This window comes from Gallus gallus, chromosome Z (genome assembly GCF_016699485.2).
Source record: "Gallus gallus isolate bGalGal1 chromosome Z, bGalGal1.mat.broiler.GRCg7b, whole genome shotgun sequence".
Taxonomy (NCBI): Eukaryota; Metazoa; Chordata; class Aves; order Galliformes; family Phasianidae; genus Gallus; species Gallus gallus.
Genome location: NC_052572.1, coordinates 7,716,232 through 7,737,332, shown reverse-complemented (window position 1 = coordinate 7,737,332; position 21,101 = coordinate 7,716,232). Strand labels below are relative to the sequence as shown.

The window sequence follows — 21,101 nt, the reverse complement described above, 5'->3', positions numbered from 1 at the left end:
CAGTCCCTGTCCTGTTCCCATCTTTGTCCTTGACGCCTATCTTTATTTGCCTACCCCAATCCTCTTTCTGTCCCTGTCCTCAGCCCCTTCTCTAGCCTCATACCTTTGCCGCCGCTCACCCCACCCGTCCTTCCCCTGCCCCTGCCCTTTCCCCGCGTGGGTCACGGCAGGAGTCACCGCGGTGGGCGGGGTCTGTGTGGGTGGGCGGGGGCTGGAAGGGGGCGGGGCCTTTACGGGCGGGGGTCCCTGGGCAGCCGTGCGGGGTGTTCCGCTGCGTCAGGGGCTCTGAGCAGGGTGTGGGCACTGCTGATAGTGTGGTTGTGTGAGTGTTGCTAAGGTGGCATCCCTGTGGGCAAGCATTCAGAGCTGGAAATAGAATCAAAATGTCTGAATCCCAAATCTGTGACTTCCCAGTGGGGTATACACATAGGGTTGGCCATTAAGTACCCTGACAACTCAGATGAGTCTGGCTGAACCTGAGATCTGGAGTTGTATGTGCAAAGGCACTGTGTTCAAAAGCCAAAAGGGCCAACTGTAGGGTGGTGCAACAAACCCAGCACTGCCACCAGGTGAAGGCACCAGAGCGCTGCTCTGTGCTGTGTGGGCTCACATCCAGCACTGGGTGTAGGTTTGTGTGCCACAGTATGTGAAAAAAAGTTTTAATTCGTGATTGTAGTGTCAGGCATTCTGCAGGCAGGAGCGCACAACCAAAAACACATGGATCCCCTATCCACTGACTCCAGGAATTCCTCCTGTTTCCTCCTTAATTGTGTACTCCAGGTTCACAATCTTCCAGGTGCTTACTATTGTATATATATACTAATCCCATCAACCTTTAATCTCTCTCATTATTTATCGTGCTTATCCCATCCATTTTCCTAATCTTGACAGTTGAGCCTCTCACTATCTGCTTATCTGTTTATCTAAACGTACCCTAGCTGGTATGAGAGGCTGGGGAAAAAAAATACAATTTTAACTTTCACAAGTGCAATATATATATATATATATTAGTGTTTGAAGAAGGGTTACAATAGTGGTGAAGGGTCTGGGAGAACAGCTGGGGGCCCTGGGTGTGCTGGGCCCAGAGCAGAGGAGCTGAGGGAAGCCTCATGGCAGCTGCAGCTCCTCACAAGGAGCGGAGGGCAGCGCTGAGCTCTGTTCTGTGTGACAGCGACACGGCCTGAGGGAACAGCATGGAGCTGTGCCAGGGGAGGGCCAGAGGGTAGGGAAAGGCTCTGCCCCAGAGGGCATGGAACAGCCTGCCGAGGGCAGCAGGCATGTCCCCGAGCTGCTGGAATTTTGGAAAATGCTCTGCTGTGGCCTCACGAGGCCCAACTGGAGTACTGTATCCAGGTCTGGGGCCTCCTGGTACAGCAAGGATGCAGAGCTGGTGGGCCCAGGGGTGGGCCAAGGGGTGTGCCATCAGGGCACTGGAGCATGTCTCTTATGAAGACAGGCTGAGAGAGCTGGACTTATTCAGCCTGGAGAAGGGAAGGCTCTAGGAAGACCTCATTGCAGTCTTCCAGTACTTGGAGGGAGCATACAAGCAGGAGGAGACAGGACAAGGAGGAATGGCTTTAAACTAAAAGAGGAGAAAACTAGGTTAAATGTTAGGAGAAAAGTATGTGCTCAGAGGGTGGTGAGGTGCTGGCACAGCTGCCCATAAAACCTGTGGTGCCCCATCCCTGGAGGCACTCAAAGCTCAGTTGGATGGGGCCCTGAGCAGCCTGAGCCGCTGCCCTTGACAGCGGGTTGGGTCTGGATGATCTTTAAGGTTGCTTCCAATCTGAGCCATTCCATGATTCTGTTTCAGGGTGGGCTGAAAGCTGTTGCAGGCCAACTTTCGAAAAGAAGGGCTTGGCTTTTCTGCCTGGGAGTTGGGAACAGATCTCTCACGTGCCAAGATGATGTCTCAGCATGTCTCATTTCATGCCGAGAGATGAGACAAGACAAAACTACAAAAAATCCAGTTCTGATGTAATTTCTGCTCTGGAGAAGTGCGAGGTTTCGGGGGACACAAACAGGGCGCAGACAACCTAGGACCGCACCTGTCCCAGCTGCATTCCTGGTGTTACATGTCCCTGGGACTACGTGTTGGCACAGCGTTCTATTGCAAATTGTACATAAGACAGTGCAAGCGTTAATTGGGTTTATTAACAGCGCGTCCATTAGCAAGCACCTCGCTTTGTCCTGGTTACTTCACGTCCTCTTGCGAGCCCGACATCAGGGACCGCTGCCGCAAAGCACTCCGCTCCCGGCACGACCTGCCGCAAAGCACTCCGCTCCCGGCACGACTTGCCGCAAAGCACTCCGCTCCCGGCACGACCTGCCGCAAAGCGACAGAAGACTCCTCCCAATCGATCTCGGCGGCCCCGTGGGCGGGGTGAGAAATGTGGCGCAGCCAATCGGAAGCCTTGTGCTGAGGAATGAGAGCCAATGGGAGGGCGGCGTGGCGCCGCTAGCAGGGCGGGTGGTGCTGCACGCGGCTGAGAGGGGGCGGCCATGGCGGTATGCAGGCGGTGGGGAGGCTGTGGGGATCGGTCCCGTCGGTCAGGTCGGGATCCGACGCTTTGAGTCATGCTTCTTTTTTCTTCACAGGGCTTTAAGGAGCCAGCAGAAGCGGCGGAGGCCGAGGAGATGGAGCAGGGCTTGCACACCCCCGCGCCCGGCGCGACACGAGGCAAGAAGAGGAAGGTGGCGGCCCCAGTCCCGGCCCCAGCGCTGCAGCCGGTGAAACTGAGCCGGGCCGAACTGTACAAGCCTCCCACCAACGAGGAGCTGAACCAGCTGAAGGAGACGGAGGACCTTTTCCACTCCAGCCTGCTCCGCCTGCAGGTCAGCCGCACACGTGTTCCCTGAGCGCGGGCAGGGCTGGGGGTTGAGATGGGAGCAGCGAGACCTGTGCTCGGGGCTTCTGGACGTTTTCTGAGAAGCAGTGCCTGGCTACAGTCAGACCCCCGCGCCCTCTTGGTCTGGCCTCTCTCCAGTGGGAGCTGTTCTGTTGCTTATTGGGGTAGTAACATCAGCAGGTGCAGCTGACTGTTGCAGATATCATCTTTTGTGTTGTGGGAAAATAGGTAGCCTGTGTTAGGAGAAGCAAGACCTGGACAGGCTGAGGGTCTTGTGCATCTTACTTTGGGGAACCTGCTTTAACAGAGGGTTGGACTTGATGATCTCCAGAGGTCAGTTCCAACCCCTTGTGATTCTGTGAGATAACTGAATAGCTTTTGCTGGTTCTCACCATAGTGATTTTGATGAAGAGCAGCTCTGATCTCCTGACTGCTTGTGAGTTCTCACAGTGGGATCTCTAGGACCATGTTCATGTTGTGAACCTGCCAAGGTCTTTTCCTGAAGTTGAGGCTTTGTCATACAAAAATCCTTCTGAGAGTGAAGTCTGTGATAGTAATTGTGTGTTTTGTGACTCGGCCTCACACAGAAGTGAATGGGATGGAGTTGATTTCCATTTGTCACTTCACTGGAAATGGTAGGGCTGTGTTATGGGCTGATCAGTCTCGCAGCTCTGAGCAGGATTTTCAAAGAGACTTGAATATTGCTCTGCTCATTTGCCTTTTTTTCCCACTTTGCTCACTATCAGTGACAGAAGCTAAGGTGAAGGTCAGGTGCAGTTTCAGTGTTGCAGCTCTCTTCAATTTTCCCCTTTCCCTTGTAGATTGAAGAACTTCTAAAGGAGGTGACACTGAAGGAGACAAAGAAGAAGAAGATTGATGCTTTCCTCCATGAAATTAACCGCTTGTTGAGCGCCATCCCAGAGACTCCAGAAACTGATGTAGGTCCTAGAGGGATGGAGGAGGCACTCTGGTGACTGGCCCTTTCCCCTCCTCCTTTGGAGGGAAGAGGGGAATGCTCTGTCACCTGAGTGCAAGTGCTTGCCAGCACCAAGCTGTGCCATGTGAGACTGTGAGACACTGGTCTTTGTTGTTGATGATGCTTACAGTATTTCATCTGTCCTATGCTCAGATCACTGACCAGACCTGGCTTCCCAAGGATGTGAAGGTGCCATTCCTGCAGGTGCCTTTTAATGTGAAGGGGAAGTTCCGCTTCCTTCCCCCAGATGAGCTGAGTGTGGTGGGCAGCTACCTGCTGGGCACCTGCGTTAAGCCGGAGATCAATGTGGATGTGGTGGTGACCATGCCACGGGTGAGTCTGGATGTGAAAGTTCCTAAGCAGCTTGGTGCCTACCTGAGTCCCCATCCCTTCCTGTTCCCTGTGGTCCTTGCCCTGTGTCTCAATTTCTGAGTGAAGTTGAAGTGTCCGGACACCCCAGAATGTCAGCCTTTGTGAGAAGCGAACAATGTGATCTTAGTACTTGTGGTAGATGTAGAGCTTTCAGTTGCTTTGGTTTTGGCTCCTTACTATCTTCATTCTGTCTGCTTCAGCTGAAAATTCCATGCTGCTGGTGAAGTAGGATGCAGTTTTGGCTCTGTACAGCACTGCACTTTGGCCCTACTCCCAAGTCTGTTAAAAGGAGAGTAATGTTTGTAGGCTGTTAGCAGAGCTCTGTCCTCTTGCTGTCCGTTCTTGTTCTAACAGCATTTCATATATCATAATGCCCTGTTAGGTTGCATGGCTGTGGTCTGTGATCCCAGAGCCTGGTGAGCCAGCAGCAAGGCAGTGTTCCTGACTGACATGGTGCTCTCTGGGACTGTAGGTGTGTGTGTCTGAGATAGGGCTCTCTAAGGCTGTGGGGAATTGTAGGTGCCATAGTACCTTAGGCTTAATTGTGCTCCAGAGGCAGGAAAGGTGTGATTCCCTTCTCCCTCTCTTTGCAGGAAATCTTCCAGGACAAAGACAACCTGAATCAGCGCTACCACCGCAAGAGAGCTCTATATCTGGCCCACATTGCCCAGCATTTATCAAAGGAGAATCTCTTTGGCAGCGTGAAGTTTGCCTACATGAACAGCAACCACCTCAAGCCCATTCTGCTCCTGAGGCCTCAAGGTAGTGCTCGTCTCTTGCTCTGACGGGTTGTAATCTGGTGCTGGCATTGGCTGGAGAGTAGTGCTCTTGCACCATGTAACAGGTTCCTTGAGGAGAGGTCACTCTGAGGTTGTCCTTGCAATTGGTGATAAGTTTTGGAGCTTTGATGCTCCTCATTCTCTTCATACACATGTGAGTCTTAAAGGACTCTTTCCCTCTTATCGTTCCTGAGTTGTTTTCTGCAGCTTGGCTGTACCCAGCCTTGCTGGCTGGACCACCCTTTGGGTACTTCATGAAGTAAAGCAGACAGAAACATGGCTGTGTCTAGCACTGTTCTTCCTGTTCCTTCTCCCCACTCCTTGTTTACCACTATTCTCTTGCCTTTACAAGGCAGTTGTATGCAGTCTGGCACTTCTCTGAGGTGATGTGAAATGCATAGACTACCAGGTGTTGCTTGTGTTTTCTGTAGATCCAAAGAGATAGCAAATTTGGATCTGGGACAGGCAGTGGCATGGCAAGGCCAGTACAGGCAAGAGGGTCCTGAGGGAGTGCATGTGTACCTGTCTGGTCAACACGGATGGATGACTGGACTTAAGCAATGGATTATTGTTGTATTTGGGATGTGGTCAGTCTGCTCTGAGATGATTTCTGCTACTGCTGAGCTTCATTGGGAAGGAGTTTTTTTGTTTTCCAAGTGGGGCCTGCTTTCTTTTCTTAAGTTGTAGCCTCTGGGTCTCTGACATCTTTTCCTCCCTCATATCCACCACTTAATGCTTACAGGCAAGGATGAAAAGCTGGTTACTGTTCGACTTCATGCCTGTCCTGCCCCGAATTTCTTCAAGCCAAGCCGCTTTTATCCTAGCAAGAACAATGTCCGGACAGCCTGGTTCCTGGAGCAGAGCACACCCAAAGAAGGTAGGGCTTGGGGCTGGGGGAGCACGAGACTGTTCATTTCAGCTGCTGCCTGTAGAGAGTGCTAGGAGTTGAGTTCACTGCAGCCCTTTGCTTTGAATGGGAGGTTTGTGGTTGGGTCTGCATGCTGTTATCTCCTTGTACAGGAGCTCCTGAGCCTGCCACCCCACACTACAACAACTCCATTCTCTGTGACACGGTGCTGCTGTCCCACCTGCACTTCTTGTCTAGCGTGTCCACTGACTTTCCAGGCATGAAGGATGGCCTGGCTCTTCTCAAAGTTTGGCTGAACCAGAGGCAGCTCAGCAAGGTGAGTTTCAGGATACTGGGCAGGCTATGCCTCTGGTGTGTTCTTTCTTCTAGGAATGGAAAGCTGATGGTTTGGCTATGGTGGGTGGTGGTGCTATTTTGTGATTTGAGCTGTGTTAAGTTTCAAAGAGCTCTATCCTGCCCTGTGTGTTGTGATGGGTCTGTGTGAATGAGAATCTCATACTTTGTAGAGATCCTAGAAGTGATATAGTGGGTTTTTTTTGGTTTTTTTGTTTTTTTTTTTTTTGTTTGTTTGTTTGTTTTGTTTTTTGTTTTTTTTGGTTGGGAGGGTGGGGAAGGAGCCAGAGGACTTGTCCCATTTCCTGGCGTACCGAAGTGTTGCCTTTGTGCAAGGGGATTCACATATCTGCTTGTTGTACAGGGCTTCTCCACACATCTTTTGGGCTGGGGCTCTGGGGCTTTGCGTTGCTGATGATGACAGTCAAGAAGCAGCTGTATAGGCTGGGCTCTGCAGCTTGTGGTGCCTCTGAGCTCTTGCTGACTTAGCTGTTTGCCTTCACAGGGCTTGGGATGCTTCAGTGGCTTTTTGGTCTCCATGCTTGTTGCCTACCTGGTGATGAAACGCAAGATTGTCAAGGTGATGAGTGGGTACCAGGTGCTGAGAAATGTCCTTCAGTTCCTAGGTGAGTTTCCAGGGGCCTCTCTGGGTAATGGGAGGCTAGTGTGAGTGGAGACTCTCCATGTTGCCTTAACAGAGTGAAGGAGAAGGAAGATTGAGTTTTCTCCCTCTTTAGGTTGGACAGACAGGAGTGGGATGGGTAGATCCTGTCTCCCAAGGTGGAGACCTGCATCACATTCCAGCACTGTTTAATGTTACTGAATCTAACTGTAGTTATAGATGGTAAATGGTTGTACTACCCTGACTAGTGCAGGAGATGTAGATAGCAGTGTGACTTGCTGTTTCTTCTTTTTCTACAGCTACCACTGACCTGAGTATGACAGGGATCAGCCTTGCAAAGGAGACAGATGCCTGCCTGGTGAGTAGCTGTCTGATTGCATATGCTTGGCTGTGCTGTCAGTGCTTGGCTGTACTGTCAGTGCTGCTGTGACAAGCACGTGCTCATTGTGGGGATTGGTGGGGCAGTGGTGCTTTGGTACCTCTGCGGTAGCAATAAAGAGTCCATCTGTTGTTTCAGCCTACCCTGGATGACTTCCACCATGCATTTGAAGTGGTCTTTGTGGATCCCTCTGGACTGGTGAATCTCTGTGCGGATATGACTGCCAGCAAATATCACCAGGTACTGGTGGCTTGTAATAACATCTGAAGATGTTAACATCTATCCTTAGCTCTAAAGCTTAGAAATTAATTTTAAGTCTTGAATTTGTAGCTTACCTATTTTGCTTGAATGGTGGAGGAAAATTATTCTGTGTGGGCACCTTTGGATAAAGTTAAGCATCTGTTTAGCAGAACTAGTTGCTTTGGAGCAGAGAAGAATGTTCCTTGTAGGTAGATATATCAAGGAAAGGCTGTCTAGAAAGCAGCATATATACTGGTCACTTGACAGCGTGCTAAGGATAGAGGCTCTCTTGATTCATGGTCTGCTGGTGACCATAGTTTATGGGTGAGCACTGGTAACTGCTGTTGGAAGGATTTGCTTACCTCCTCGCCCTTCGTGCTCTCTCATTGCTCAGGTTCAGTTTGAAGCCAAATGCTCCATGGAAATTCTGGACGACAGAATGGTGGATGGCTTCCAGGCACTGCTCATGACCTCAAAGCCCATGCTTAGAACCTTTGACCACGTCTTCCAGTGAGTTTCCTCGTGTTTGGGTGGTGCTGAGGGAGCCTCTTCAGAGAGGAGCGGGCTACTTCTAGTTTCTGGCCAAGCTGGATTCAGACATGTCTGGTGGGAGATGGCCCTGCAAGCGCTGGGGTAGACAATGGTGCCCCTTGCATTTGGCCTTTCCACTTTTGTTGCCTAGATTCCTTCCCAGGAAGACGGTGACAGTGTTTCATCCTGGGATGAATTGCTGTGTTGCCTTCTCGTAGCTCCCATCCTGGGCAGGGACCTACTGCTCCTCACTTCACTCATCCTCTACGATCTCTCTGTCTTAGGAGAGATTTGGTGGAGGTGTCAGAGGGTTGACTGGCTTCTCTTCTGCAGCCTTAAACATGTCTCCAAACTGCAAAGTGCCTGCAAGAAGATGCAGCTACTGAATGAGCTGATGGATCGAGGTGGGAATTATGTGGCTGCAGCTCTTCCCTTCATTGTCTCACTGCTGACCCGTGGGCTGGCCAGAAGAGCGCTGCTTGTGGCTCACTCCTTGCCTAATACCCCTGAGGTAACATAGTGGGCACTGACACTGCATCCTTTGCTGCCTGTGAGGTCCTTTATGTATGTTGTGGCGCTGCTGGATGCTGGGGAGGGAATCTTGGGTCACCAGGGAGAAAATGGACCTTTGTGGGGGATGCAGGGATTGGAGCCCTTCACTTGGGTATGGGGTGCTGTTGGGAAACTTAGTCTAGGCTGAAGTCCTGTCCCAGCAGTGTGGCAGGGTGAAAAAAAGTGGCTTTCTTATTAAGATGTGTTAAATGAGGTCTCTGTATGTCCTCCGTAGCAGGAGGTATATCTATCTTGTCATCTGCTATTGCAATGATTTCATCTCTCCATGTGCACTGTATTCTGTTTCTTTTCAGTGGCCAATTGATACTGAACCCCCAAAACACAAGGACGTTGGATCTCTGATGTTTGGGATCCTGTTTGTCCCTGATTTTGCTGCTAGCACGCTAGAGAAGGGACCACAGGCTGATCGCCCTGAGGTGAGGGCAGCTCTCTGTGTGTGGAGTGGGGTGGCAGTGGATGGGGAAGACTTGTGGCTTTTGGGATGCCATGTGTGTTTTTGAGTGCTTGCTTTGGGTGAACCATTACGGGTCAAGGATGAGGAGATTTCTGAGCTGATGGTGCTCTCTAGTGATCTGAGAGGCATCAGAGGAAGGCAGTAAGGAGTGAGGAGGCTCTTTACTGTGGAATGGATGATGATTAGGAAGGGATGGGGACATGGAAGAAACAGTGGGAGGCTACAGAGCTGATATTCTTTTGCTCCACCCATCCTGAGGCTTCTCTTTGGTTAAGGGAATTTGGGGGCTGGAGCAGACCTGGTACCCTGCTGTAGTTGTGGGTAGCTGCAGGGCTTGCTGGCAGTCACAGGAGTACTTTTGTCAGCCCCTGTGGTGACCTATGCTCCTGGCCTGTCTTGGCCAATGTCTCCTATCAGGCTGCGGATTTCCGGACTTTCTGGGGGGAGAAGTCTGAGCTGCGACGATTCCAGGATGGTTCTATCTGCGAGGCAGTGGTGTGGGAGGCCAGCACCATCTGTCAGAAACGTCTCATTCCTGAGCAGATTGTCAGGCACCTACTGAAGCTGTAAGTAATACTGAGCAGCAGCAGAGGCTGGGAAGCTTGTGGCTGCATATGAGTTCACTGCTGTGCTCCTTGGCTTGTGCCACATCTGTGGTAACCCCACTGTCAGATTTGCACTTTGGGGAAAGTTGTAGGTCATTTCAGGTTTGTGAAGTGTGGGATTCATTTCAGTATTGTGGTCTCGACACTGCTAGCTGCTTCCAAGGAGGAGGTAGTGAGGATAGGCACTTATTGCAGTAGCTGCTACTTGCAGTATAAGGGGAAGGAGGAGGCAATGTTCTTGACTTAAATGCAGAGGGAATGCTGGGACATTTATTGTTGGCAGAGCTGAAAAGAGACTCCATTCCAACCTAGGACATTTCCTGAAGTCATCTGAGACCTTGTAATGCTAAACAAGATTGGATCTCTCAAGAACCTACCTGTAGGAGCTTAGACTTGTCAATAGTGGGACCATCTTGCACATTAAAAAGAAGTGGACTAGGCCTCTTGTCCCTGCTTGAGAGGGAGTTCTGCAAGGAAAGGCTGTGTTGTCAGCTTTGGCTTTGGGTCCTGTGAAGCTACATGAGTTGTGCTGCTTTGAGTAGATAAATTGAATATAGGAAGAGCTCAGAGATATTAGTCTCCTCACCATGACTTTCCTGTTCTGAGGGATTCCTTAGGTTGGACTGACTGTCACCTGTCTGTGCAGCCAGTGCAGGGTGGATGGATTGGCAGGCCCAAGCTCTAACGCTCAGTTGTTTCCCTTCACGTAGCCATGCGGACATTCCTGAATCATCCATCTGCTACACAGGAGCGCTGCTGGAGTCTGTGATCAAGAACGGGAAAGAGGTACAGTTGCTCACTAAATTGGGCTATTGGTTTCTCCGGTGAGGGAGATAATCTGAGAAGAGCTGTAGGGAGCTTTGCTTTGTGGACCAGGCACAATTAGGAAAGTCTTGAGGTGGTAGCGAGAGTAAGGAAAGTGCCTGTCTGCAGGCACTCAAACAGGCAGGGCAGTAGATCTGCCAAGTCTTTTCTACTGACTCAAGGCATAGCTGCTGAAGTACTCTGGCTCTGGCAAGCATCCACTTCAAGCATTAGGAATTGGACTCCGTGATCTTTATGGGTCCTTTCCAACTTGGGATATTCTGTGATTCTAAACATTCCTCCAGCTTTCCATTTCTGCTTGTGTTTGGTATATCCACATAATCTGTGGTTACATCATGGTCCTCCTGTGATCCTCTGGCTGCACCTCTTCATATTCTGCATCCTTCAGAGCGTTGGCTGGTTGCTGCTACGTTTTCATCTTGCAAGTTCACCTAGGAAGCCCAGGAAGAGGGTATTTCCTGTCAGGGTGCAAAGTACTTGATCATGCATGCCTAGTGTTCCCTAGTGCTGCTGCTGAATGTGCACTTGAAACAAAGAAATGTCACTTTGAAACAGAGAAGATGTATCTTATAGGCTAGGAAATGTCCACATCTGTACTTCTGCTCTTCAATGTGTGAAATTAAAGCCTGGAGATGAGACATAAGTACTTTAGCTTTACTTTATTGATATTTGGTAAAAGCTGGGGCTTTTATCTGGTTGTTGAATGGAAGAGGAAATTGGTTCCTTTCACCTTTTTAAGAGTAAAGAGTAGCAAATATGGCTACTAAGAGTCTTCTGTACCAGGACCATTATTAAATCCAGCTTCATTACGTGAAATGAGCTTCACTTGCAGTCTGGGCAGAGCCATGTGTTTTTGGATGAGATGGCAGTTTGTACCAGCTGTGTGATAATGCAGCAAAATCTGCGTGCACTTTCTCCCTACAAGCTAACCTGGGATGAGCAGCGCTGATAAATCCCATAGTGAGAAGGGATGCCTGCCTGAGAGGTGTTCAGGAGTCCAGTTATAACCAGTCCTTCAGGAACAAAGGAGAAATTTATTCCTGTTTGTGCTATACTGTCAGTGGGTCTTACTGCCTCTGTTTTCTGGTTTTCATGTACAGGCAGTCTAGGGAGCTTTTGGTCAAAGGGTATGTGTGAGGGAAGATGGATCGTGCAGTTAGCTCTAGAAATAGGCAGCCTCTCACAGCAAGGTGTTGTCATCTGTGATGCACCCCGCAGAGGGTGCTGCTGCTCTGCTGTAAAGCCTGGGCAAGCCAATTGCATGTGTCTCCATTCGGCCACATCTGAGCTGAGCTGTTTCATGTTAGTGATGTTTCCTCCTCTTTTAGGTTTTTCTGCTGTGCTTCAGGATGGTAGAAGCAGCAAAGACAGCAGCAGTTCTCCCTTCAGTGCTTCATACATACTCTCTCGAGGGTTCCTGAGATGCTCTGGGTATTTTCTGGCCTTGCTTTTGCCATGCTTTACAGCTCTGCCTTTTCTAAGGATGTAGTTAGAGTAGTGTTCTGTTCACTGCTGTCTCTGGTTGTGATGCAGCAACGAGACAGGAGGCAGCAGTGAAACTCTCACTAGTGTGTGATCTCTTTATCCCCAAATCACTTTAAACTTCTCTCTTTCCAGGGAGAAAACTCATACTGCTGCTCTAGTATCTTGCACAGGAAATAATTTCATTTCTCTCTTGAAATGCATCTTGTATGCTTGCAGCTGTTGGCAGACAGATTATCCATTGGCTTCCCTGTCCCCTTTACTTCCCTGTTCTGCTGAGCGCGCTGTCCAGGAGCTGCTGGGGTTGCAGTCCCAGCTTCTCAGTACTTGGCTGTAATGCCAGCCCATGAGTAATGCAAGGTGAGTGCCTGTGCCACATGACTGGGAGAAGTAAAAGCAAAGATTCCCTGTGTCTGCAGGCATTAGGGACGGGTGAGGAGGACATGGTCAGCGTTGTCTGCTCCTATGATGACCTGAGCCGCAAGCTGTGGAACCTGGAGGGGCTGCCGCTAACAGTGACAGCTGTACAGGGTGTCCACCCGGCCCTTCGTTACACAGATGTGAGTATGCCTGGGCATGGCACGCAGATGGGATAGTTTGTAAGGACCTGGAGGGATACCCTGACTCTGTTGAGTCTTGGATTGAGGGGGGAACAGAGAGAATTATTCATTATTATGTGCCTACTGGGAGTGCTTGGGGTGATGCAGGTCTTTGCTGTCTAGTTTGTAGGGCTTACTGTGCTTAAGTTGCCAAGCCCTTCATATGGGAGCTTTGCAAGAGCAGGAGGTTTAGGGGTGAGGGTGTGTGGTGCCACTGGGTTTGTGCTACGTGTTCTCATTTGTCCTGACGGCTGTTTTCTCACAGGTCTTCCCTCCCATTCCCATGAAGCCAATTTACTCCTTCCATAAGCAAGTCAAGACAAGGCACTTGCTGCTTCCTTCAGAGGAGAAGCCTTGTCCTGCTTATATAACTCCGTTGAAAAGTGAGTGTGGAGAGAGGTGAACAGGAGATGATTTGGTGGGAGAAAACAGAGGGAAGTGGTGTTGCTGAGTTCTGTGTTTGTGTGCTGCAGGCAGGACCAGAGCCTCAGCTCATCCTGCATTCCTGCCATAACCTCTAGTCCCAGCCACCCAAATCCAGCACGCCACTTCTACATGAGCCTCACTGGTCTCCTGTTCTCCCTTTGCATCCAGTGATATGCCACATGGAAGGCAGTGGCCAGTGGCCACAGGACAAAGAAGCCATCAAGCGCATCAAGGCAGCTTTCCACCTCCAGCTGGCTGAGCTTCTCCAGCAGCAGCACCAGTTGATCTGCAGACCTGCAGTCACCCACACTGATGTATACAAGGTAGGGGAGGCAGTGGAGACTTTGTTCAGATACATGGGGGATTTGTAGAGGAGACAGGCGGGGCGTTATAGAAGCAGTCATGGTGAACAAAAACTGGATTTGGATGCTTGGCTTATTAGCAGGAAACATTGAAATATTTCTGTGTTGCTGGGATGCTTTTCTTGGGGCGCAGCATAAAACAACAGTCTGGTTGTAATGCCACCAAGGCTGACTTCACCAACTGTCTTCATTTCAGGATGGCTATGTTTTCCGTCTCCAAGTGGCCTACCATCGTGAGCCCCTAATCTTGAAGGAAGTAGTCACTCCAGAAGGGATGCTGAAGTACCAGGACACAGAGGAGTCTCAGAGGCTGGAGCTGGAGACATTGCATCAGCCCTATTTAACCAGCTCCCTGCATGGGTAGGCAAAGCTGGGAGTCTGGGGTGTTGGGTACAGCCAGGAACTGTATAGAGTGGAAGTGCCCTTGCATGGTGGAAGGTGGTGATGTGGAGAGAAGCTTACTGTGGGAAGTGGTGCTTCAACCCTCCTTGTAAGCTGGTGGAAGGGGAGAGGGAAACTGGCTGTCCCGTTTGTCACATGGAGGGCCTCTGGCATAGGAAAACAAGTACCAAAGAGTGATAGGGTTAAAGGGGAGCATGTAGCAGCATTTCCCCTTCGTTATCTCAGAATCATAACACCCACTGAGTGCTTCATGCTTGTGGTGCTGGACTCATGTTCCTAGCAGTTATTTATTTCTCTTTTCTCTCCTGAACGAAAAGAGGGTTTTTGGGGTCTTGGGATGTATCTATTGAGCAGTCATGGATACTTCTCTGCCTTCTTACAGGCTCCAGCAGCAGCATCCTGTCTTTGGCAGCACTTGCCGGCTGGCCAAGCGCTGGATCAGTGCCCAGCTCCTGAGTGACAGCATCTCTGAGGAGTGTGTGGACCTGCTTGTGGCATCTCTCTTCCTCCACCCAGCCCCCTTCATGCCACCCAGGTGAGGATGAGGAGCTCAGAGTGGAATTATGGACGCTGAATGCTTTTTTTCTTCCATGGTGTGATGCTGCCAGGCAGGAGGTGCTGGAAGGGCATGCAGCAGTGAATTGTGGGCCACTGCTGCCAGAATGAGTGCAGGAGAAAAATACTTGGTGCTGTGGGGATATGCTTCCCTGTGTGCGAGCGGAAGGCAGATAAGAATGGGAGCAAGCATTTTTGTGCCCTCTGGGTGCTGGCAGTACAGCTGCTCGGTGTTTTCTGCTTTCTTGAGGACTGGCGGGGCTCCCTCTCCTAGGGATGACTGTTGGGAGAAGCAGGGGTGAACACTTTGTGGTGGCAACCAGAGTGTTGGCCATCTTTGGTTCACTGGGAAGGATGTTACAGCGGTGCTCATGGCTACAGCTTGTGTTTGTTCTGGAAAGAACTCCCAAGGGAAAGGCAGAAGGTCAGCCACTGAAAGCTGAACAGAGCAGCGTGTTGTGAGATAATCCCCTTGGGGCCTATTGCATGCTGTCCTTTGGCAGGTGGAATGTGAAAGTATCAAGTCAGGATGCTTCTGTGCTTTGTGTGGAGGTAAAAGGTTATGGTAACCTGTGCTAAAGATCTGTTTTCCTTCCCAAATTAGTAACATGTCTGCTTTCCTGTATCCTAAAATGCACTGTTAGCAAGAGCCCCACCTTCCCAGATGCCTTGCTTTGTGAGTGAATTGGTTTGCAGGGAGGGAGGTGTGAGGGCTTGGCCAGCATCGTTTGGATCTGTACTGGAGATGGGACAAGCCTTGTCTTTAGTTTATCCTTGCTGCATTCCCAAGAGTCTGGGTTTTGGGAGATGTAAGGGATGAATCATAGAATTGTTTGGATTGGAAGGAACCTTTAGTATCACCTAGTTCCAACCCCTCTGCTGTAGGCAGGCAGGGACACCTCCCTCTAGACCAGGTTGCTGCCTGGCCTGGAATGCCTCCAGGGTGGGGGCATTCACAGCCTCTCTGGGCAACCTGTTCCAGTGTCTCAGCACCCTCATAGTGAAGAATTTCTTAATATCTAGTCTAAACCTACCGTCTTTCGGTTTAAGCCATTTTGCATGGGTTGGGGGAGAGCAAGGGAAAGAACTCACTGTCCTGGAGAAGGGGTAAGTGCCCTATACTCCTGGGCTTTCCCCATTCACTTCGTACATCCCTCTGGGGACTGACTGTGGCTTAGGCAATGCTAAGATACTCCTGAACCCTGTTTCTGAAGGGGGTGCCAACTGTTCTGTCTTGCCTTAGCTCTCCGCAGGTTGGGTTCTTGCGCTTCCTCAACCTGCTGGCAACCTATGACTGGAGAAATAACCCGCTCATTGTCAACCTGAATGCTGGCCTCACAGGTAAGCAGGAAGCACGCAGGCCACAGCTGTGGGAGAGCCACACTGTGAGGGTCTTGCGTATCCTTTGGTCATCCCCAGTTCCAGGGTTCTTGAATATGTAGGGCTTTACAGCTTCTAGATAAGGCAAGAAGATTTCCCATTCCTTGCCTCTTATCCTGCTGTGTGTAACTTGTCTTTGGGGTTTGTGTGAGTGTTTTTTCTTTTTTTTAATTGGTTCTTTCTTCCCTGTCCCCATATATCTGCCTGTGAAGAGCTGAATCTTGTTGATAATGCTCTGCCACTTCTGTTCTTGCTGAGATCTGAGATGAGACTGGGCAGTGTTGGATGCAGTTGTGCCTCTAAAGTCTTTCATTCATCTGTAGCCAGCATTTTGGCTTGAGGCTTTGTCCTGATTCTTTGAGGCCAAATCTTTTGTTGTGTGGGAGGAGTCAGTCACCTTTGGGCTGCTGGTGGAGCAGCTGGGCTCTTAAACATGAAAGTCTGAAGCCTCCTGTCTGTCTTGGTTCCTGAGCAGCACGCATCACAGGGTCTGTCCACCACTCTCCAGCTGTGTGAAACCTGCCAGGAATAAGGGCTACAGTCCTACAGTGTTGCTTCATGAGCTTTGAGGATTTCCTGATCTGTTTTCCAAAGGATCTGTATCCAAGCAGACCCATGATCCTGCTCTCTTCCTTCTGTTTTGTCTGATCATCTTTTGGGTACCTGCTGTGTTTCTCGGGGGACAGAAGAGACCATGGGATTGTCTTGGCTTTACTGAGATGCTGATGTGGGTGAGATAATAACACCTAACAGTTAAGGCTAATTTAGAAGAGATTAAAAACCTGCTTGGGAGTGTGAGCAAGTTCCTGAAGGGAGCAGCTGTTTCTGTGGGTTTCAGCACTCCCCCAACTTTCTATTTTTCTTGGGAAAGAGATGGGTTTTGGAAAATGGTATTTTTCTACATTCCACCGTTTTTTTTTAGTGAACAAAGTGGGAAGCCTTCTTGACCAAAGAGCTGTTTTTTCCACTTAAAAAACAAAACAGAAGATTCTTTAGGTATGAACTATTTCATTAGATTATAGTCTGAGTTCCCAGCCCATCCTAGTCCCAGTGACTGCACCTTGGTCTATGTCTGCACCCATGTGAAAGTGCCTAGATGAGCTCAGACCAAAGATTCACTAAGTTTTGCATCCCGTTTCCAAAATTCTTCATTAGCAAATGCAGAGTGAAATGCAAGAGCACAGAATCACAGAATTGCAGAGGTTGGGAGGGACCTTGAGATCACTGAGTCCTAACCCACTGCTAAAGCAGGTATTCCGCATGAGGTTGCACAGTTAGACATCCGGACAGGGTCTTGAATAACTCCAGAGATGCTGACTCCACAGCCTCTCTGGGCAACCTGTTCCAGTACCCTTACTGTAAATTTCTACAGCATGTTGGCATGGAACCTCCTATGTTCAAGTTTTATGCCATTGCTCCTTGTCCTATTGCTACACGCCACGGAGGAGAGCCTGGCCTCATCCATTTACCTCCCATCTCCCTTTAGATATTTGTAGACAGCAGAGCAAGCCCAGAGCACTAGTCTCCTAGCTTCTCTTGCAGACACTTGGAGCATTTGCTGGTATTGCTGCTTTGCTGCAGAGAGATATCTTTCGGCATATGGTAGGTGCCACTAGCTGCTTTCTTAGCAAATCCAGCAGTCAGTCTTTGCTCCAGCATCATCCGGCTTCACATGGCCACATCAGCAGAGCAGTGCCAAGGCCATGCTTCAGCCGAGGCTCGGTGGGAATGGGCAAAAGGTAGTTCTGCTGCTGGTCTGGCCACCTGTCAGTGGAGCATCTCACCCATCTGCCTGACCTTTCTAGATGTTGACTGCACAGAGATCAAGAACAAGTTTGTGGCTGCTCGCTCTCGCCTTCCTGTCATGTTCATCGCCACCCCCAAAGACAAGTGGAACTCGATATGGACCCAGGAGCGACCCTCAGCGCAGGTGAACTGGGGCCCCCTGTCTGTGCACTGCAGTGCCTGCTGCCTGGGGGCATTTCTATACTGTTGGTGAGCTCCCCTGGCCCAGTGGGTAAGTGGGATTCCTGCTCCGTCCAAGGAGTCATGAGTTTCACCCTCCACCTATCTTTCCTCCACAGATCCTGCAGCGCCTTCTTGTGTTGGCCTCAGAGTCTGTCCGGGCCCTGGAGGAGCAGCTCATGGATCCACTCAGCAGCCAGGATGTGAAGGTAATCCCTTGGGGCACAGCAGGTTCTGGCAAAGCAGACAGGGAGAGTAGCTGGTCATGGGGGAGTTCTAGCCATCCATATGGAAGCTGGAGGCTGCTCAACCAGTTCTCACCACACGTGCAGTCATGTGTGCACAACCTGAGATCCAAAACTTCTGCCCAGTTGCAATTTTATAAATCCTCTCTCCACATCTCCTGCAGTGAAAGAGCAGCTCATCCTGGCTCCCTGCTTGCCCTGTGACTTTGCAGAGCATCAGAAGCCTCTCCCCAGCCCTTCTAGTTTAATGTGAACTGAGCTCAGTGGCAAATGCTGTTGCAGGACTTCAAATTGCATTTAGTTTTGGGTGACCTTGTTGTTGTCGACAAGCAAAGGAATTGAAATTAATTTGATCTGAGTTTTTGCAGTGAAGCAGCTTCAATTAGAAACTGGTGAGAGGAATGTGGAGTTTTCTACATGTTTCTTCCAGCCTTCTCTAACCTTTTTCAAACAAGCTATTTACCTAAACTGGTTTAAAAAGAAAGATGCATGTAATACCTGGTTGAGAGTGAGGGCTCAACTCTGTATGTTCCCCTCTGTACATGAACCATGGTCCTTCAGCAGAATTAAAATCCAAGTCATTGTATCTTTGCTGTGTAGAGAGCAAGCTGAAATGCAGAAATTGCATTTCTTTCCTTGTCTATCAGGACCATGAGCAAAATCCTCTGGTCTCTGTTGATGTCCTCTTCTGTTAAATAGGAGCACTGTTTCTGTCTCTGCCCATGGGACAGATACTTTATTTCTGTGGTTTTATTCTGATCTGTGGTGTGGATGCTTTCAGCATTGGCTTTGTGGCCTGTCTCATGACCAGGTCAGTGACCTCGCAAAGTACTGGGACTAGGGTGCTGGTTTTAGTGTACCAGGCTCCTCCATAAAACAAATATTCTGAGAAACCTATATCCTGCTTATAGGTCTGCAGCATACTCTGCATAGTATTTGTCAAAACAGTACTTTTCAGTGCAACATCCAGCACTGTGAGAGCCTTTGATTTTGCCTGGGGCTGCCTGTAAAGCCACAGAGCAGTGCGGCTGAGTCGAGATCTGGGCTGGAGGATCTGAGGTGTGAAGGGCTGCTGTGCCAAGCACTGATGTTTTTTGGCAGCACTGTTCATGTTTAAGAGTAGCTTGTGCTGGCCAAGAACTGTGAATGGCTGTGATTGTCGTACCCCCTCTCCTGGGTGCCGGTGCTGTTGCAGTTGGAATTTTCCTCAGAGGGATATGAGAATGATAAGAGGGAGGTCGATGCAGGTAGGAGGAGGAGACTCTCACGTGTAGCAATGCTTGGTATTGCATCCTCCTCTCTTCCACATACGTTTTTTTCTTATAATTCCTGCCATACACTTGGGTGCTGAGAAGCCTTTTCAATTGAACCTGGCGTTGCTCAGGAGGGATGAGGGTATTTTGGCATAGAGGGATGAGGGAAGAGGCAGGGAGCCTGCCTCAGGGTACAAATTCTTTCCTTGCATCCAAGAGGTGTGCTGCTTTTAATGAAGAGCTGCATGGAGCAAGGTGAGTGCCTGAGTATTGTGCACAGATTTTGCACCTTCCCTTAGCCAAGTAACCACTACATCCCCTTCTGTTGGGAGGCCTTTGTGGAATGGAGGAAGAGGAAGATGATAACAGGCAGAATAGCCGGTAACGACTCTTCCTTTCTGATTCATGGCCAGACGCATTCCAGATTGAAAAGGGTCCAGGATGTTGTGTTATGGGGTGGTTATTGTCTACCTCTGGTGTGAATTTGCAGCTACCTGCCACTTTGCTCCCAGGCAAGGTGGTGAGGGGATCTTCTTGTGTTTCTGGATAGCTGGGTAGAAGGGCCTCAGTTTGCAGCCGATCTGTCCTGTGGGAGACAGCCTGTATTTAAGCTGAAGACTGAGTTTCAGTAAAAGGCCTCAAGAAAGGTCAGGGCTGGAAAGGTCAGGGCCGAGGTCACAGGTGTGGGTTGCAGCCTCAGTAGTGATGTTTCCCGCAATAATTAAAATAGGAAGCAGCAGAGAAGGGGCTTATATTCACCCATATGCTGCTTTCCGCTGAGATTTGCCTGGATCCTCCCATTGCTTCTGTTTGTCATCTGGAATTAGCATTATGGCTAGCTGTAATACTTTGACCGCCCTTGTGTATCATTATGGGCTCTGGATATCTATTTTAGCCCTGATCCTGGGGCTGGGGTGGGTGTCTCAGCAGCCCCTTGAGGGGAAGCCCGTGCTAGTAGCTTTCTGTTCCTTGCATTGTTACTTAGTAGTGAAGGAAACAAACCTGCTGGCTCCTGATGCCTTTTAAAGGATGAGTTTACCTGCAATACTCCCTGTACTTTAGAAAATGGATGTATGAGTGATGCTAGTGAGGGAAGAAAAGAGGTTTTGGACTTGCTGGTAAGTGGACATACCCAGTGTAGTGTTTCCAGTTGATGATGCTCTTGCCCAGTGTCTGGCCATGACAGTGATACTATGGGCTTCAAGCTTATTTTCTTCTATTTAGGATGTCAGCAGGGTGTTTTGAATCCTGGTGTTTGTAGGATCTGCTTTTGGCCAAGGTTGAGTTACCAGTTCCTGAGGAGAGATGGAAGGCTTGACGGAAAAAGACGTCTTTTGAGCTTGGGGGTCATTAGGGTCAGTTTCTGGCTCTACCACAGACTTGTACTGTTGCCATGGTAAAATCACTGAATTGCACTGTGACATGAGGTTATTTGCTCTTTTCGTGACCTGTGTGGTTGGGAAGAGAAGTGATTTGCAAACTGGCTTTGTGAAGTGAATTAAATGACAAAACCCAGAAAGCTTTCTCACTCTTCATCTGTGAGCTTGTCTGTAGGGGAGTGACCTGGAAGCATGGACAGATGTATTCCACCTTCTCTCTGCTACCTGTACCCATAGTTCTGAAAAGTTACTTGAAAGAAAAAAAAGTATTTGAAGTATAATGCTTCATGCCAGTTAAACTGCTGAGGATAACAAGAGGTATCTTATGTGCCTGTGAGTCAGAGGTGCTGTTGTCAATGGAGGGAGCTGCAGCCATTTCAGCTCCCTTTCTTAAATCCTCTGTAGCTTCTGGCTCTTCTACTCCAGAATAGGAGTGTGGTCTGAGGGAATCTGAGCTGCAGCCACAAACCGAAGGAGGAAAAAAATTGGTCATTATATTAAAAAAAAAAAAAACAAACAGAAAAACAAGCAGAAAATTTGACTTTCTAGTGATGATCGTTGGGAAGCATTTAGTAGTATTCACCCTGTGCCATGTGCGCTTGTGTTGGTACAAAAAGCAGTCATGGTGGGAGCACAGAGGCTGGTGC

General features: G+C 49.5%; 1 protein-coding gene across 2 annotated transcripts in view; it reads left to right on the top strand.

The window, feature by feature from the left end:
• The first annotated feature begins 2,451 nt into the window (after window positions 1-2,451).
• NOL6 (nucleolar protein 6) overlaps window positions 2,452-21,101 on the top strand; it is a 33,341-nt gene continuing 14,691 nt past the window's right edge. Inside the window, exons 1-23 of one of the 2 annotated variants that reach the window (XM_004937086.5) lie at window positions 2,452-2,508; window positions 2,599-2,835; window positions 3,671-3,787; window positions 3,979-4,158; window positions 4,791-4,959; window positions 5,719-5,853; window positions 5,997-6,160; window positions 6,683-6,803; window positions 7,099-7,157; window positions 7,317-7,418; window positions 7,813-7,928; window positions 8,283-8,460; window positions 8,816-8,938; window positions 9,394-9,542; window positions 10,292-10,367; window positions 12,308-12,448; window positions 12,753-12,870; window positions 13,082-13,236; window positions 13,472-13,635; window positions 14,060-14,212; window positions 15,476-15,573; window positions 17,418-17,542; window positions 17,697-17,786. In XM_004937086.5, the coding sequence (XP_004937143.2) occupies window positions 2,503-2,508; window positions 2,599-2,835; window positions 3,671-3,787; window positions 3,979-4,158; window positions 4,791-4,959; window positions 5,719-5,853; window positions 5,997-6,160; window positions 6,683-6,803; window positions 7,099-7,157; window positions 7,317-7,418; window positions 7,813-7,928; window positions 8,283-8,460; window positions 8,816-8,938; window positions 9,394-9,542; window positions 10,292-10,367; window positions 12,308-12,448; window positions 12,753-12,870; window positions 13,082-13,236; window positions 13,472-13,635; window positions 14,060-14,212; window positions 15,476-15,573; window positions 17,418-17,542; window positions 17,697-17,786 (2,976 nt within the window). In that variant the 5' untranslated portion in view covers window positions 2,452-2,502. Of the gene's footprint in view, window positions 2,509-2,598; window positions 2,836-3,670; window positions 3,788-3,978; window positions 4,159-4,790; window positions 4,960-5,718; window positions 5,854-5,996; window positions 6,161-6,682; window positions 6,804-7,098; window positions 7,158-7,316; window positions 7,419-7,812; window positions 7,929-8,282; window positions 8,461-8,815; window positions 8,939-9,393; window positions 9,543-10,291; window positions 10,368-12,307; window positions 12,449-12,752; window positions 12,871-13,081; window positions 13,237-13,471; window positions 13,636-14,059; window positions 14,213-15,475; window positions 15,574-16,534; window positions 16,600-17,417; window positions 17,543-17,696; window positions 17,787-21,101 lie in introns of those variants that run through there. The other variant, XM_040656596.2, reaches the window with a different exon arrangement.